At 36.5% G+C, this 18,838-nt stretch overlaps 1 protein-coding gene across 3 annotated transcripts in view; it reads left to right on the top strand.

Moving 5' to 3' along the window:
• The window catches only part of YY1 (YY1 transcription factor), a 42,349-nt gene that overhangs the window by 15,143 nt on the left and 8,368 nt on the right, over positions 1–18,838 (top strand). For 2 of the 3 annotated variants that reach the window (XM_043987546.1, XM_043987547.1), the window contains 3 exons: positions 10,157–10,319; positions 16,216–16,276; positions 18,299–18,457. In XM_043987546.1, coding sequence (XP_043843481.1) covers positions 10,157–10,319; positions 16,216–16,276; positions 18,299–18,457 — 383 coding nt within the window. Of the gene's footprint in view, positions 1–10,156; positions 10,320–16,215; positions 16,277–17,631; positions 17,767–18,298; positions 18,458–18,838 lie in introns of those variants that run through there. The other variant, XM_043987548.1, reaches the window with a different exon arrangement.

Raw genomic sequence — 18,838 nt, 5'->3', positions numbered from 1 at the left:
ATATGAATATGGAAATGATGAAAATTAGAAATGGGTTGTACATTTATGCCAACTCTATCCTACCTTTTTAATAATTTTACTGTTCATTGGTAGTTTGGCCACAGATTAGAAGATGATACTGATGAGGCCAGCTACAAAGAACAAATTGTTCGTGGCTATAGGACATAAGGGGCATTAACCCCAATGCATCTGCCTATCAAAAATGTAACAGTATGGATAAGTTGGCGAAATCTAGGAACCTTGTTAAAAGAACTCAAAGTGTACCTCCTATGTTGGAAGGTACAGTTTGCTCAATACTATCTTCCTCATTACCTTGGATTAAAAGTTATCTAAATGATTTTCCACTAGCCATACAATAAATGTGAAAGCATATCCATTTAAGCACATCACTCTGGTTCCAGTAGGACAAGAGTCCCCAAGATGTCTATTTTTATCCACAGTGTGGTATAGTAGAACCATTAGGCTTGAAATCAATGTTTGGATTTTCAAGTACTGACTCCAAACATATCAAAGGTGGGATCTTGGGCAATTATCTTTTTAGCAGGCTGTAGTTTCCTTCAGTAAAATGGAAGATACGATTCTTGTACCTCATAGTTGTTTAGGCAAGTGTTTTTGTAGACCATAAAGTACTGTATAAAATGTGAGCTGTTCTCCATTTTGATTACCCTTCCCCATTTTCCATCAGAAAATTTGTACACTCAGCCTTTGTTTCCATCCATAAAGCTGGGAGAAGTCGAATGTTTCATACTGTCTTCTTAATATGTTTGTCGATTCACTGGAAAAATGGCTCAAAAGGAAAACTTATTTTATTTACTCTATCCCAAATTTGTCAAGCGTGGTTTAGGAGACATTAAGTGACTTGCACCAAGGTCATCATGAGTAGTAATACTCATTAGGTATTAGCCAAGATGGTGGGGAGGAGGAAGTTGTATTAGAAAGCCCAGATCAATTATACCCTTCAACTAATACAACAAATATCTTTTTTAAATGCCATACTGAATAGTGATCAGGAATTCTACAATGAGTCCTCTTTCTAGTTCAAAATCAAAAATTCCACCTACTGAGAAGTGAACAGAGGTGGGCTAGAATCATAGACTCATTCCTCAGAGATCCCAGCTAGACCAGCAACACTCAGGTTGCCTAGAGCAGATCACTGGAAGGATAACTAAACTCCCCCAGCCCTACCTACCTCCCAAAAAGGAAAAGAAGGTAATAGAGCTATTAGGTAATAAATCAATCCCCTCAAAACAAAACTTAGAGAATTCCAAAACACCTAAAAGCAAAACCTTAAAGAAGAATATACTTGGCCACAAGAACAGTTTGAATTCCTAGAAGATATGATACATCAATTCATTTTGGGTTTTTAAAAAATATAAATGAGATGAGAGATTTGGAGGACATTTGGGGAGGAAAATAAGCTTAGTACAAGAAGTTCAAAACCTCGCACCAAATAATATACTCTCTGAAGTTAAAGTGAAAAAAACTGAAGTTGATTATTCCATAAGTCATTAAGAAATGGTAAAATGAGAAGACAAGAATCTCATAGCAAAAACAACTGCCCTGGAAAGCAGATCTTCAAGGAGAAGTATTTTCTTTTTAACATGATTGTATCCTATATAACCTATATCAAATTGCTTGGTACTTGGGGAGGGAGAGAGGGGGGGAGAAAAATTTGGAACTCAAAATCTTACAAAAATGAATGTTATGGGACAGCTAGGTGGCGCAGTGGATAGAGCATTGGCCCTGGAGTCAGGAGGACCTGAGTTCAAATCCAACCTCAGACACTTAACACTCACTAGCTGTGTGACCCTAGGCAAGTCACTTAACCCCAGTTGCTTCAGAAAACAAAACCACCAAAAAATGAATGTTGAAAATTATCTTTATGTGTAATTGGAAAAAAAATAAAATATGATCAGGAAGAGGTAATTGAAGAATCCAATTACCTAGAAGCTTTGACCAAAAGAAAAAAAGAGCCCAGGTGCATGTTTAGAAACTATGAAAATAGAATCTACTTGTAATCTGAAAGAATTCTCAATATCCAGGCTTCAGACACTTGACACTAGCTATGTGACCCTGGGCAAGTCACTTAACCCCAACTGCTTCTCAAAAAAAACCCCAAACAAACAAAAAAAAGACTTCTCAACATCCAGAGTTTCCCAGGTCAAATTAAAAAATACTGTAAGCAGCTAGGGAAGAACCATAGTCAAGATTACACAAGATAGCCACTATAGTAAAAGAACTGAGAGCATGGAATAAACTATTCAAGATAAAGGTATAACAATAACTATGATGATGATAGTATACAGTTCCTGGCACAGTGCTAAGCACTGTATACTAAGTGTTTTACAATTATCACATTTGATCCATACAGCAATTGGGAGATGTGTATTATTAAGATTTCTAGTTTGAAATTTTTCTCCCTCCCCAAGACAGCAAGTAATCGGATATAGGTTATATATGTACAAACACATTAAGCATATTTCTGCATTAGTCATGCTGTGAAAGAAGAAGCAGAGCAAAAAGGAAAAACCTCAAAGAAAAACACCACCAGCAAAAACAGTAGAAATAGTATGGTTCAATCTGTATCTAGGTGGCTGGATTTATTCTTGGGTCTTCCTAACTTCAAGTCCAGTATCACCTAGTTAACCACCAAGAATAAATTACCCAGAAAAATTTAATATATTCCTGCAGAGGGGAGAAATAGATCTTGAATGAGCTGACTTCCAAGACATTCCTAATGAAAAGACCAAAGTTGAATGGAAATTTTGAAATACAAACACTGAGAACAAGGAGAAATATAAAAAGAAATGCAAGCAAGAACTCAGAAAAGACTTACAAGAAGTGTTTGCATTTCAGTGGTAATACCAGCATCCTCTGAAAACAAATGTCAGCAGAAGTCACAGATGGAGTTAGATAAAATAGATGGATTGGAAATGATTTTTGTTATATTTTCATCTTAAAGGAGGGGATACAATAGAAGAAGTGTATCTCACATAACTGGTAAGAGTGCAAGTAAAAGTCGTCTATATAAACAATCAAGTGTTACTTAAGCTTCACTCTGAACTCAGTAAAGAACCAGGAGAATATGCTATTTATTCAAAAAATGTTTTTAATAATTTTGAAAGATTTTTAAAATCCATTGAGTATCAACCATGACTCCAAAGGACCCATGGATTAGAATGCTCCTTACCTCCTGACTGAGAGGTGATAGACAAATAAGCAGAGTGAAATTTACATTTTTGGACATAGTGTGTGAGTTTATTTTACTTGACTGTGCACATTTTTTTGCAGGGATTTTGTTTTTTAGTGTGTTCAGTTTGCTAATGAAAATAGATACTGCTGGGGCAGCTAGATGGCGCAGTGGATAGAGCGCCGGCCCTGGAGTCAGGAGTACCTGAGTTCAAATCTGGCCTCAGACACTTAACACTTACTAGCTGTGTGACCCTGGGCAAGTCACTTAGCCCCAATTGCCTCACTAAAAGAAAAGAAAAGAAAAGAAAATAGATACTGCTTAGTGTCTGCCTAGAAATAATTCATTCAGGTTACTTTTTACTGCTATCATAATTTCTTTTTTTTTTTGTTTTTTGTTTTTTTTGTTTTTTGTTTTTTTTGCAGGCAATGGGGGTTAAGTGACTTGCCCAGGGTCACACAGCTAGTAAGTGTCAAGTGTCTGAGGCCGGATTTGAACTCAGGTACTCCTGAATTCAGGGCCGGTGCTTTAACCACTGCGCCATCTAGCTGCCCCTATCATAATTTCTTTTAAAGGGGACTTTAATTTTGAGTGAGATAATCTAATAAAAATTCTTAGCCTTAGTTGTCCCAGAGCTTCATGTTCCTCAGCAAAGTGTTTCGTTGGAAAGTGAAGTGAGCTTGCAATCATCAACCAATAGAGAAGGTAGTAATACATAAGAAGTAAAGTGAAAGAAAAGAAACAAAAATTTCTGAAAGTGTAAGAATAATGCAACCCCATTTCAAACAAAGTTAAATGGAATAGCTGCAAATGAAGCAGAATGGGGGGGATAGGTAGGAAAAGACTTATAAATGTGGATCTATGATTGTGGCTTAGAAAATCTTATAATGGGTCGTTAGCATGGTTTAGTAGGATAAGCCCTGGTTCTAGAGACAGAAGACCTGGGTTCAAATCCTGGTGTTTAACATGAAAGCTATTTTAGCTTCCCTGGGTCTCAGTGTCTTTTTCTATAAAATGAAAAATCTGTTAGGTCCCTTCCATAACTTAGAACTATTATCCTAAAGCATATACTTCTGGTAGACTCTCCTTTGTCTTATTTCACATATTTACCATTCAGAATGTCTTACAAACCAGTTGTATGTTAGAGATAAAGAAGTCAATTTAGAGTTAATGTGGATTTGGAGAATATCCATAATAAAAAATAACTCACATAACTTTTTTTTGTTTGTTTTTTGGCAGGGCAGTGGGGCTTAAGTGACTTGCCCAAGGTCACACAGCTAGTGTCAAGTGTCTGAGGCCGGATTTGAACTCAGGAACTCCTGAATACAGGGCCAGTGCTTTATCCACTGCGCCACCTAGCCGCCCCACATAACATTTTTTTGGTTTGTTTTTTGTTTTTTGGTGGGTTTTTTTTGCAGGGCAGTGAAGGTTAAGTGACTTGCCCGGGGTCACACAGCTAGTAAGTGTCAAGTGTTTGAGGTCAGATTTGAACTTAGGTACTCCGGGATCTAGGGCTGGTGCTTTACCACTGCGCCATCTAGCTGCCCCCTCACATAACATTTTAAATCATTTTCCAACAAAGCAGCACACCAAGCTAAATAATGTCAATATTCTTTGTCAACAGGTATAGGTTATCATTGACTTTAAGTGAATTAATGGCTAGTTCAAAGTTTCATATCAAATAAGAATTCTTTGGACAAACAAATAAGCTCCTGCTATTCCATAAACAGAACACTATGCACACAAAGATGATAAAGATCCTGCCCTCAGGAAGTTTGTAGTCTTCTTTTTTTTTTTAAGTTTTATTGATGCCTCTTTGCTCTACAGTCATTTTTGGCAATATACTTTGAGCCTTCCCTTGAAACAAAGGAAACCAGAACCAGCACACCTATCTACAGTAAGATACTCACAACCTCTAATGGGAGAAAAAATGTGCAGGTATAGATAGCTATAGCTGCACTTTCCCTTTTATAAAAGGTAAAGGTGATACTAGAGAAAGATTTAAGGATAGAGAGAGATATCTTTTCCTAGAGATGGTGATTTGAAGTGGTTTGTGAAAGGAAGTACTTCAAAAGATAATTTATTATTATATGATATCTTACAATTTACAAGGCACTTTATGCATCCTTACAGTATGCTCCTGTAACATACAATGTTGTACAAATTAACTGGGACAAAGTAAAATAATTTTGTTGACATGCAAACCTTATAACTTACTGCATCATTTAAAAAAATTAATTTGCAGTAATACTTTTGCTGCAATCAATTCCTTTACGTGATTTGACATTGAGTTCACAAGATTTTCATTTAATTCTTCATCATGAAATTTTTTATTTTGGACACAGTGCTGTCAACGTATGTTTATCTCCATCTCAGGTAAATTTCTTAACTTTTTGTGGTGTATAGCATGGTATCAGAGGTGAGACTTGAACTCAAATCATCCTGGCTTTTTTATGTCTGGCTCTTTCCTGCTGTGCCATGGCTGCTTCTCACTGCAGTTCTTTTTTTACAGTTGTGCTCAAGAAGTCTGGAAAAGGTGATGATTTGTCCATTGTCACTTTTAGTATTCAAAGTGTGGTTTGAAGACAGTTCTTCTTGACTAGTCAGGAGGAAATACACTTTAAGCAGGAATATGAACAAAGGGATAGAAACAGATGAACAGTGCAGGAATAAGTTCATGGGAGTGTTCTCGTTTAACTGGATTGAATAGTGTCAAGTCAGGTAAGGTGGATTTGAATCAAATTGTGGACGGTTTCAAAAACCAGGATAAGGATTTAAGGAGTTAGTTAATTGAAGATATGTTGGGAATAGGAAGGTAATTGAGGTGACAAAATCAAGGTTAGATTTAGCAGAGTCTCTTGTTAAACTGGAGGGCCCATACTATGTATTTCCTGAACTATATTGCAATAGCTTTTCTCATTGTTCTCCCTGCCTGTCATTTGTCCCCTTTCCATTTGGTTCCTCCACTTTGCCCCTGGCAGCAAAGTGATTCCTAAAGCTCTGCTGTGATCCTTTCTGTCACTCCTGCTCAAGAATCTGCAATGGCTCTCTTGCCTCTGGGATCAAATACAAAGCCTCTTTCCAAGCTTATTACACATTACTCCCTTTTGGTCCCTCTACGGTTCAGCCAAAATGGCCTACTTGCTGTCCTTCACACACAGACCATTCTTTCTGTCTTTGTGTAAGCTGTTCCTAATGCTTATGATGCACTCCTATCTTGGCTTCATCTTTTAGAAACTCTAGCTTATTCAGAAACCATCTCCTACATGATTTGAGGCCTATCTTGATTTTCTTCTCCCCACCCCCCCCCAAAAAAAGTTACTTTATGCTTTGCACTAGATTACATTTCACCTTCTAGAATATAAAATACATTAAGGCCAGAGACTGTTTAGAGTTTGCCTTTATGTACCTGCTTCTAGCATTGTGCCCAAGATGTTTTTTAGATGTGTAATAAATGTCTATATATGCTTGATTTAGTAGATAAAAAGATTGCCCTGTATCCGCGAGAGCCAATTGAATTAACATAAATTTTTAATAGAACCAGTCAGCTCCTTAGAAGGGGTAGATATTATCCAAAATTCCAGACCAGAGTTTCTTTGCTCTGCTTAATAGTTTGAAGAACTTTATTAGGCAAATTACTTTAGTTCTCTGAACTTGTTTTCTAGTAGTATTTATTTTATTTTCCATTTGCTTTTTTTTTTTTTTTTTTTTTGGTGAGGCAATTGGGGTTAAGTGACTTACCTAGGGTCGCACAGCTAGTAAGCATTAAGTGTCTGAGGCTGAATTTGAACTCAGGTCCTCCTGACTTCAGGGCTGGTACTCTACCCACTGCACCACCTAGCTGCCCCTTATTTTCCAATAACATGTAAAGATTGTTTTCAACATTTCATTTTTGTAAAATTCTTGAGTTCCAAATTTTTCTCCCTTCCCTCCCCCCTCCTAAAAAGCCAGGAAGCAGATAACCTTTTCTGGGTAAAATTGTCTAGGTTCTTTTTGGTCATTTTCTCAAAGGTGACATACATATATACATCATCTCACACAATCATGTTATACATATTTCCATATTAATTAGTCAATTCCCTTATCTAAAAACAGTCTTGCAGTACTTCCCTGGCAAAGTGTGGATCCCATTTGAGTGTGTGTTTTTAGTAGAGGAATTTTTCATCTATTGCCTTGGCATAACTATTGTATAGAAAGGTATTCTATTACTGTGGATGCGTTTCTTCTCATGGTTCTTAATCAAATCCCATCCATGTCAGGGTGAAAGAATTACATCACCAAATATACAATTCAATCCCACTTGACTGTGGTTTTTCTCTTATCATGTGAATGAATATTGTCTATTCATTATTTTTATTAAACCTCAAGTACATATCTTGTTTTTTCTAAAGCTCGAATTCTATGGATTCCTTAGAACCTAGGATATGTAAAATATTATGTTCATTAACAGCACATTAGTATATCTCATGTTCACTTTGGGGAGCTGTGAACTAGAAAGGAAGGAAAATAAATATGTGAAGGAAAAGTATAATTTTATGACTGACCATGTGAAATAGAAACCCTAATGATTCCCTCATCTTAGAGATCATTTGACAGATGTTAAATACCTGTTGGAAAATTCATTTTTTTTTCCTTGACAACCAGTCCCTTTGTGTCAGGAAATATCAAATAAAAAGTATTAATGCTACCATTTAATGCAGTTTCTTGTGCAATGCCCATATCACGTGTCCAATTAAGTCCTTCCATGACCTTTCCTGGCTAAAATTGTCTAGGTTCTTTTTTTGGTCATTTTCTCAAAGGTGACAAATCTATATATTCCATGGCTTATAAAAGCACTTATTTGGACCTCACAATTTGGTGGTATAGCTAAATTCGTACTTTATCACCCCCACCTTATAAATGAGAAAATTGTAGCAGTTCTGGCTGGTTATACCATCAGTCCATTTCTCATTTTCTTTTCATATACTCTACTCATCTTTGTATCCCACTTTTGACTGACCCTCTCCCATGTTTCCATGTCCACTTCTATTTCATGATCATATGATGAAAGTGATTACTTGACAAGTACTGAGAATAATTTAAGCATACTCTTCTATTTAAATGTCTGATGTTACTGTGAGCTAATTTGGAGGGAGGGATAAAAGGAAGAAAAAGGAAGGCTGTGGAGAAATCTGGTTACTTTTTCCTCAAATTCCTCAGTAACTATGTGTTCATTTCTAATTCAAGTTAGAGGAATGAGGAGAGGTAGGTATTATATAGTTATTGTCCAAGCTTTTTCTACCCCACACTCAGGCTCCTCCCCCAAAATTAGAATTTAGACTATACATAGATTTTTCTTCTAACTGCAGACACAAAAGTAGATAGGGCTCAAGGTCAAGGAATTGTTCATAAACAGTCCTATTATGGTAGCTTATAGAGTATATGAAGAGAAAGCTAGAAGTAGATTAAAACTAGATTTTGTATTGTTTTGATTGGCTTGACACAGGGGTGGTTTTTTGCATACTCTTACAATCATTAGAGAAAGGTGAAAGTGAAGAGTTGGGGGTGGGAAGATTTGATAGATTTCACAATTAATTGGACAGAAATGGAGGGGGAGAGAAAAGTTTTAAATAATTGAGGTTTTAAGCCTGGGTGATCATAAGGATTATAATGCCACAACAGCAAAGGAGAAGTTAGATAGGGCAGGTCTAGGGACAGAAAAGTTCAGATAATTTGTGAATAAGTGTTGTGAGGACAGTCCAGAAGTGGCTGGAGTGGAGACCCTGTAGTTATATGCTCCCTTAGCAGACATAACCTTCCACTGATTCCAAATACAAAAGCTCTTTGGACGATTCAGAAAACATTTTGGGTTGGATAGATGGATGAGGCTGCATTCAATGTGTAGGGAGCCTATGGGGGGTAGGTTTTTGCTTGACTATCTTCTAAAACAAAGGCATCCTGGATCATGGTAGATATAAAGAATGCCTCAAAGCCAGGAAGAATCTGGTCTCTGATATGTCCTGGCTATGTGACCCCTGGGCAAGTCACTGAACTTTTTCAGTGCTCTAGGCAGCTTTCTTAAGCTCAGAAGCTATTGACCTAAATTGATTGTGAGTTTCCTCACTGGTCATTCCCTATAATCAGTGAAATCACAGGTCCAGTCTTTATCCCTTTTTAAAATAGGGAAATGGGTGTACTATCTTGTTTTTTGATTTGGTTTGGTTTGGGGGTTTTTGCTCTAAAGATTAAGGAAAGTATTTTTGTAATTATTTTCCAGGAAGAAGGGGAAAGATGTGATTGATTTCAAAGAGATTCTCCCAAGACTTAGTGACTGGGCATAGGAAATAATGGGGAGGAAAGGTGATTTGGGATCTGAATGTGTTGGATTTGAACTTATCAGCAAGATAGTCCACATGCAGGTATCCTATAAACAGTTGATCATTAAGGGTTGAGTTATGATAGTTAAAAAAGAAGAGAGAGCCTTCTTTCTCCACCCCACACCCCCAAGCCTGAAAAGTATCTCTCATAGACTAAAATATGATTTAAGCTGTGGTCATTGTATGTCTATTATCATCATTCTCCTATTCCCTCTCCTTCACCTTCGGACATATCTGGGTATCTGTAAGCTTCGTGAAGGCAGGGAGTGTTATTTTACTGTTCTTTACATCCCACACAGTTGATATTACAGTGCCTTATATATAAGTTGATACATTATTAACTTTAATGGTCAAGAAGATGATTTAGTATTAGGAAAAGTAAAAGAAAGGGAATTTTTAAAAGATGGTTATCATAATTCTTAAAGAGGGGAGAAAAAAAATTGAAAACCTGGTTGGGGGGTAGTGCAGTTTCAGTAGAGGAAAGAAATTACTACAAAACTTTACTAGAAAGTCGAGGTTGCTGGTTGCTTTACCTTTGAGAAGTTAAAGCAGTTTTAAATGAATCTACACATCTTTATAAATCCTAGGGTAATCTCATAATGTGTTTCAGATGATAAAAAAGATATTGACCATGAGACAGTGGTGGAAGAACAGATCATTGGAGAGAATTCACCTCCTGATTATTCTGAGTACATGACAGGCAAGAAACTTCCTCCTGGAGGAATACCTGGTATTGACCTCTCAGATCCTAAGCAACTGGCTGAATTTGCTAGGTAAGTCACAAGAATTGTGCGCCACCCCCACCTTCCACCCCCAGTTGTTTTGGTTTTGGTTTGTTTTTTACTTTTAGAAAATACTCAGGTTCTGGACAGTCATGATATTTACTGTGCCTTAGTCGCTATTGTAATTTGATCAGTTATATTTTAAGAAAGTGTGCTGATATTTATGGCAAAACTTTGGATCCTTGGAGATGATAGAATGAAGAAAAATTTCCCTCATAGAAACCCAAAATCATCTTATATACTTCATTAATTCTGCTGATTTAATTCTGAATTTTGAAAGTATATTATACTAGAGTTTAGGGAATCTTGGATTATATAGTCTTGTATCTGTTGATTGATTCTAGGGAGTTATTCAACCATTCACTCTATGCCTTGGTAAGACATTAAATTCTAGAATGTTTTGGTCAGATCAGTAAGCAGGTATTGTCTCAGTCTCCAACAACAAAAGCAGTTGACTGGGAATCTCTAGGTCACTGAGGCTCTTGCCTCAGATGCTCACTACCTTCGTGACCCTGGGCTTACCATATGACCTCCCAGCCTCAGTTTCCTTACCTATAAAATGAGGATAATCACACCTGCTTCCTTAGGGTTGTTGTGAGGATCAAATGACATGCTACCTGTAAAGCACTTTTGTAAACCTTAAATATTACATAAAGGGTATGTAGGAAGTATAATATGGGGTATGTATGGAAAGAGCACTGTATTTGGAATCAGAACCTAGTCTCTAACACTCACTGTTTAAAAAAACACTACCACAAAAAACTTAAGCTTCAAATAAAGATAACAGCTTTCCATATTTACTGCAGAGGGTTGTCAAGAGATGATCTAATTTATGTTTTGTAAACTTAGCAAGGGTGCATACATGTTGGTTATTACCACTTAACTATGGGGAGGCCCCATGGACCAAGAAAGCATAGAATAGTCAGAGGTAATTTGGGCTTCAAAGTTGATATTTTGGAGCCTGTTTGCTTTTACTGTAGTTTAGTGATATATTTTAGCCATTTCTCTCACCCCAGTGAATTGGTAATGAAGCTTTGGCTAGTTGATGCTATGGGGAACTAGAAAGTACTGTTGTTAATATATGGTGGTGGCAATATACCTTCTTGATTCCTTCTACAAGCATCATCAGGTAAGTTGAACTGACTTACCTTAAGGTAATCAAATATAGTATCTTGAAGCAAGATACTATTGAAGAGCACTAATGTAGTATATTAAAAGTACACATGGTTTCTTGGCATTCTACAAGTATTTCTTTCACATTATGACAGTAGGTAGGTACAAAAGCTTATCACATTGTAAAGGCATCTGAAAACTTTTTCTTAAACTTTGTGGAGGATATTTAAAAGAAAGATGCTGCTGTATTTCTAGAATGCTTTATGGAACCTTCCTTAGTACTACTGGTTAAAAGTTATATTCCCTTCTGGGGAATTTAACATAGCCCTTTGATTATAAATTTGTGTTCTGTGTTTTCTGCCTTCTGGTCTTATTTTGTTGTAAACTGAGGTTAGTCTTATTAATCTATATATCTCCCTCAGCACCTAGGATTTGCTTATGAGAATAGCTTAATAAACTTGTTGGAATGTTGGGTGAAAATTATACTTAGATATTAGAATTATGTAGAGGCTTTCTAAAACAGTTGGTAGTGCCATTGGTTATAGAAAGCAGTACTAATTGATCCAGGTAAATTGATGAATAAATACTCCTTGCTTAGAGCTTTAGGTTCTGATTCAAGGGGTCACCCTCATTAACTAGCAAGGGAATGGGAGATAAGTAAGCATTTGGAATTATGCTATTGATAACTGTGAAAATAATTGTGACCTTTTGAGAGACCCAGTATTAACCCCTCACATTTTCTATAGTATTTTATAGCTTACAAATTGTTTTTCCTTAAAATCATCTGTGGGAAGGCAAGGCAAATGTTATCCATTTTACAGATGGGGAAACTAAGGCACAAAATGGTGAATCGACTGGTATATTGTTAGCAGAACTAGTACAAATGTCTTCTGATTCTAAATCTGGTGCTCTTAATCACGATAACATCATAGAGACGTGAAGGTGTCTGATCATCGGTAGAGAATAGCATTGGTGACTGAATTGCTGCCTTGGACAAAATTACTAGACAGCAAATTTATTTAGGCCTCTTCCACCTCCCTTTTCCACCCCATCCTCCATCTCCACCACCTGCTGTGTAGTGCCTTTGTGCTTTGGCACACCATGTTGCTTTCCATAAACTACCCATGCTCCAAAGTTGTCTTTTGTTTTCAAGTGGAGTTGAGGGGAAATGAGGGGGGTTGTATACTTTTCTTCAGGCTGAAAACAAAGTAGTAAAATGATCTAATTAAAAGTGATTCATATTGAATAGTTTATGACTAGTAGGAACTTAACTGGTATATCTTGAGTAGGAACAACTTCCCAGTAAAAAATACTTTTTAAATTGGGAAGGGGGGGTGGTTAAAAATTTTTATGTCAAATACAGAAGATCAGATGTATTTGAGTGAGTACAAGTCATTAAAGATATTAAAGGCAACCCATTAATTAAGGGTATGCTTTTACTACCTGTTTTGGTTTCTGGAATGATTTGATCATTAGGTCCTTTATCAGATATTTCATCAAAAGCAGTGCCAATTCTTTCCATAAATCAGTGGTAAGTTCCACAAGAACCTACTAAAATGGTCCAAGGACCCCAAAATGTTCATAGACTCTCAGGGCTAGGAGGGATTTTAGAAATCATCCAACCTAATAGAATGTAAGCTACTTGAGGGCTGAGACTAATTTTTATCTTTTTTTATCACTGACTTCTTCTAATATGTACTTAATCATTGATTTGTTGGATTGAACCTAGCCCCACTACATATCCTGAAGCATGACTCACTTGACGGACCCACCACCTTTGCTTGAAGATCTCCAGTGATTTGAAACTTAGCTATATCAAAAGGCAGCCCATTGTACTTCTAGACATTTCAGATTCTTAGGGAAGGTCTTTAGTGCTTTAAAAACAAAACAAGAAACTATTACAAAGACCAAAAAAACCCCAACCTAATTTCCTGTATAATCCATCCATTGTTCTTTCTTGTCCTCTAAGCAGAGTGAGACTGAGTTCAGTGGTAGTATGTGACAGCATAATCAAAAGACATCAAACAGTGATATTCCCACTAACTCCCCATTCCTTTTCCAGCTTTGAACTTCTTTCTAAAATATCTTCTCTCATAATATTGTGACTTTAAGTTGCTGTAGAAACTTGAGTATAAGCTTAGCCATTTCCCTAGCATTAAGATGGCCATTTTGCAGTTTTAACTGTGTTTCAAGGACTTTTTCAAACCAGAAATTCATGGAATGGAGGAGAAATGTTCCACTTTGAGCTTATTAAAAAATTCTGGTGGTTGGATATACCTTCCCCAATTTTTATTATAGCGGTTTATGAATCTACTAAATAAAATGCCTTTTGTGCTTGTTTCTTATGTATCAACCTCAGCTCTTTTAAGTGGTATGGTTTGTAGTTTTAGATGATAATTCTGGATGATTATTCCTCATGAGCCCAAGAATCTATCAAGTTTGAATTTTATTTCTGATATTCAATTTTTATTGCTTCCTATTCCTAGGTAGTTAGGAAAAAGATCTTTGATCAAAATATCTTTGAAAACAAATAGATATTCTGAGGATTACATGATTTAAAACTTTATCTGATAGCATTTTAAAAATGAAAAATCACTACTTTTCAGAAAATTGATTTTTTTGTTTTGTTTTCTACCAGACTTTGAAAGATCAAAAATAAGCTCTTGATTTTTTTTTTCCTTAGAATGTTTATTTAATTTACTGTGATGCTTTAAGAACTAGACTTTGGTGTGAATCCAAGGGTACATTTAAAATATATTTCATACTGCAATTCATTCTCCCATAACCTAACAAAAAAAGGAGATGGCTCTAGATTAAAGTCTTCTGGGTATCCATACAATGCCTATTTTACTCTTCTAACTTTAAATATTTTTGTTATATTGATTTTTTTTTGAAGCCCCCAAAAGTGAAAGATACAAAAAAAGTTTGCATGGATTGATATTTTTGCTAATCCAGAGGGAGAAGGTGGGGGAATCCTTGTTAAAGCTAGAACTCTTAAAATTTGCCTTTTGTCAAATTAAAAGTTTGGCCTGTTTATATTTGACTAAAAAGTCAGTGTTTTTTAATTGATAGTATTTTCACTGACTTAAAAATTAGCAAATCTGGAACCAACCTGCAGGTGGAGCAGTATAACCAAAAATCTTGTACAGCTTACTTAGATCTATTATATGTGGATACAGGCCTAGACCCAGAGATTTATGAGTCTTTGTTAGGGAACAAAGCCTAGTACAGTGCTTAGAAAACATTTGTTAATTAATTATAGCAGTAATCCAGTTATTAAGATGTACAGCCTTTTCCTTAAAGATACCTTACCTGTATCTTGTGTATGTTTGTAAGATGAAAATATCTAGGTATACAGTCTTCTCCCAGGGTCGTTTAGACTGCTAGATCTAAGAACTTGTCTAATTCTTTCCTTTCTACTCTATACAAAGATCCTAAGGGAGAAATTAAAGGGAAGGTTTTTTGATACCCTTGCCAAAAGACCAAGTTTTAGGTCAATGAAAATGCCAGGTAAGTCAGAGGATAATTTAGGAACCATCCAGAAATCAAAGAGCTGAGGTTTCTTTCTACCTGCCCCTTAGCAGGAGGCTGTGGTTATCCATTGATCTCTTTGTTTCTGTCTATCTCATTTAGAAGTAATCCCCGTAGTAACAATTGATGGGGTTTGGAAGTTGTTTTGTATTTAGAGTGCCCAACCTGGACCTGCAGTATCACTACTGTGGTGGCCTTTACTCATTAGTATTAAGTAGAAAGCACTAGATTTTGTTTGAGTCCTGGTTCCACCATGTAACTGAGCAGATCACTCCCCTTTTAAGATCTGTTCATTTCTATAGAAACAGAAATAGTAACACTTGGACTTTAGAAGTAAACTATAGATATCACTGTGGAAATCACTTGTTCCTATAACTTTATTCTATTTTTGCCTGAAGTTCACACTTCTTTACAATACTTTTCTGGTTCTCTACCTGCTGACCTAAGGTTTACAGAGGAAAGTCAGAATTAAAGAAAACTGCTTCACTCCATGGCCTGTGTTATAGGCCATGTTTCCCTTTTGTCAGAATTTGTGATTACTTAAGCATTCTTCCTATTCTGGTTCTAGTATTCAGTTGTTGTTTAACATAAAATCTTTCCTATTTTTATCGAGTTTGATCTGTGTTGGATACATATCCTTAGTATAACTCAGAGTTAAGAGAGGTGAAAATCAAACCTTATTTTATAGTTCTTGACTTAAATTGGTACTAGTAAGCCTGCTACCATTAGCTATCTGGTGGGTGTCCAGAGGTGGATAATTAGGATGGTGAAGGGTCATCCAAAGGAAGTGACAGTTTTTGGACTTAGAGAAGGTTGGGGGAGAGGGGTGAGTAGGCTGGGAAATGATCATCATCTTTCCTAGAGTCATGTAGGGAGAAAAATGCTTATTCTGTTGATTCAAAGACAGAATGAAGAAAAAGAGTTAAAGCTGCAGAGAGGCCGGCTTTGACTTGATATATTTTAGATACAAACTTTTTTGAACTATTAGAGCTAACAAAAAGTAGAATGAGCTGCCTTGGTATAGGTATACTATTGGTAGTGAGTTGTCTTACCACTGGAAGTCTCATCAGGGACATTGTTAGAGATTTCTGTCCAGGTTGAACTAGATGTCTTCTGAGGCCCTCCTACTCTAAGATATGTTAGCTCTATGATTTTTATATTAGGATAACATTTCAGGGAATATGATTTATTTCAGTTGAGTCTACCCACTCCTGCAAATGCCTGTCTCTCTCTCTTTTGTAAGAATGAAGCCAAGAAAAATTAAAGAAGATGATGCTCCAAGAACAATAGCTTGCCCTCATAAAGTAAGTAATGCTAGGGGATTTATGGGAGTTTGGTGATAACTGTCATTACATTATAGAATGTTGATTTTTTTTTTAATTACATTTTTCCATCTTCCTATCGACAACACTTTGTCCCTAGAGTTCTTTTGTTGAAAAAAAGGAGATTTGACTTATCTCCAAATTAGATATTCTCTTTTTGATATAGGTAGCTTTTTGATATAGCTCTTTTTTCCTAAAACGCCCTTTTTGTTAAAAAGGGGCTGCATTGTGGCCCCAGTCTCTTTATTACTGTTATATGAAGTATTGTTTTTCTTTTTAAGAATTTTATCAATATTTGGAACTTTTTCAAATGACACTACCCTAATATTTATCTTTACCTCAAAGACTTGAATGCTGGGGTTTTTCTTCCCAGGCTGATTGTCACTGATCACAGTTTTTTTTAAGTTGGGCCATGAACTTCTCTGCTAGGTTAGCCTCATAAGACAGACCAAATAGTCTGACACTAGGCCTTTCTGGTTTGCAATAGGTCCTGCCCAAAATTAATTCTCTGTTGGTAAATCCTTTGAAAATCCATGACTTAGGAAGTCACTGGAGAAAGATATGTCAGTAGCAGATAGAACTTCCAGGTGCATATATATGTTTATCTGATATGATAGAGACTTGTTTTCAAACTGTAACATGAATAATATGATTAACAATAAACACATTTTTTCACGGCTACTATAGTCAAGAAAAGTGGTACAAATAGGAAGGTACCTGCTAGGAAGAAATCGGAATTTTGAGTTAGGCACAGAAGTTGAAGGGAATAAGAAACAAAGGCAAGGAAGTCACAAGATGGGGAGTGAAGAGATACGCAAATTTAGCTTCAGCAACACCATGTATTATATAACTCAGTATTCACAGCTTATGTTTCCCAGTCTGACTTCACTGAATTGATTGTTGAGATTTGTAAGTGGGAAAGGACTTCCATTGGGATCAGAAATGAAAAGAGAATTTAGAATAGTTGATGCTAAGTTTCTATCATTTCTCATTTCTTCCAAAGATTTTTTAAAAGCTCTAATTTCCCAAATAGCTACTTAGTAGCCAAGGTAAAATAAGACTTTGGTTCCTCCAAACCCCCAACCTCAACTCTGCTCACCATATACCACCCTTTTTGTCTGAAAACTGTTTTAAAGGTTATTTATTCTGTCCTCCTATCATGCTGTTTTATCATTTTTCCAACCACTCCATTATTTGGCAACAACTGCAGAAGAAATTGTTATTGACACGCTTCTTAAGCACCACATATCCATCAGCCTCAACATGCATTGCATTGGTAGTCAGTTTGTCTGCTTCTCTCTGTTCTCCGTGTCTCACAGAATCAATTTCTTCTGTAGTTGCCATTCCTTGGAGACCCTCTTGCTTCTTTCTCTGTCAAGAAGGGGAAAGAGGCAAAGAGAGAAGAAAGAGGGAAGTAGGAGATGGAGAATGACAGACCATACTTGCACCAAAGACTATGGGGCCCACCAAAGGTAGTGGTGGACTGCCATCATTTTAACTCCATTTCTTTATCAGTGCTTCTTTCTAATACTATTTTTGTGGACAGCAGATTTGGGAGAAACAAAGTAGACTAGATAGAGAATCAGGAGACCTGGGTTCTAGTCCCAGTTCTGCCACAGATGAGCCATGTTGCCTTGAGCAAGTCACTTCCCTTCTCTGGGCCCCAGTTTCCTCATTTGTAAAGTAAAAGGGTTAAGCTGCATGATAGCCTTTTTGGTGTCTAACATTGTGTAATTTTATCTTGAAATGTGTACCACATTTACCATTAGAAAAGAGACTAGATCATAAGCTTTTGAAACCATTAATCTTTGTAAAGTTTTACTTTAATTTTTTGATAATTTAAGAATGGTGGGTTGGAAAAAGTGAGCAGACTTTTTGAGGGAAGTTTTTATGTTAATACTGGTCATTGTGGGGGCGGGGTACGGTGACATGACTATTTTAATGGGATTTGAATAGTTAAAGAATTAGAGGCAAAAATAATGAAGTTTTTCTCTCTGCTTTAAGGGATGCACAAAGATGTTCAGGGATAACTCTGCCATGAGAAAACATCTGCACACCCATGGTCCTAGAGTCCACGTATGTGCAGAATGTGGAAAGGCTTTTGTTGAGAGTTCAAAACTAAAACGGCATCAACTGGTTCATACTGGAGAGAAGCCCTTTCAGGTATAGCCAATTCTTTCTTCTGTCTGCTTTGTATAATCCTAAGTGGGCTTAGTATATTGTATATATTCTGAAATGAAGGAATGGAAATTTTTAGCATTTATGAATTATAAGGGTGACCTTAATTTGGGGTGTGGGTTTTCTTTTCATTTTGGCTCCATTGTGTAGTTAGCTCGTTACATTTGTTTGTATTTCTTTTTTGGAGGGGCAGGCCAGTGAGAGTTAAGTGACCTGCCCAGGGTCACACAGCTAGTAAGTGTCAAGTGTATGAGGTCACATTTGAATTCAGGTCCTCCTGAATCCAAGGCTGGTGCTTTATCCACTGCGCCACCTAGCTGCCAAGCTCATTACATTTGAAACAGGTATTTGGGGAAAGGATTGCTT

Source organism: Dromiciops gliroides, chromosome 2, assembly GCF_019393635.1.
Source record: "Dromiciops gliroides isolate mDroGli1 chromosome 2, mDroGli1.pri, whole genome shotgun sequence".
Classification (NCBI taxonomy): Eukaryota; Metazoa; Chordata; class Mammalia; order Microbiotheria; family Microbiotheriidae; genus Dromiciops; species Dromiciops gliroides.
The sequence above is the reverse complement of the archived record's forward strand: the minus strand, read 5'-3'. Positions and strand labels throughout refer to the sequence as shown.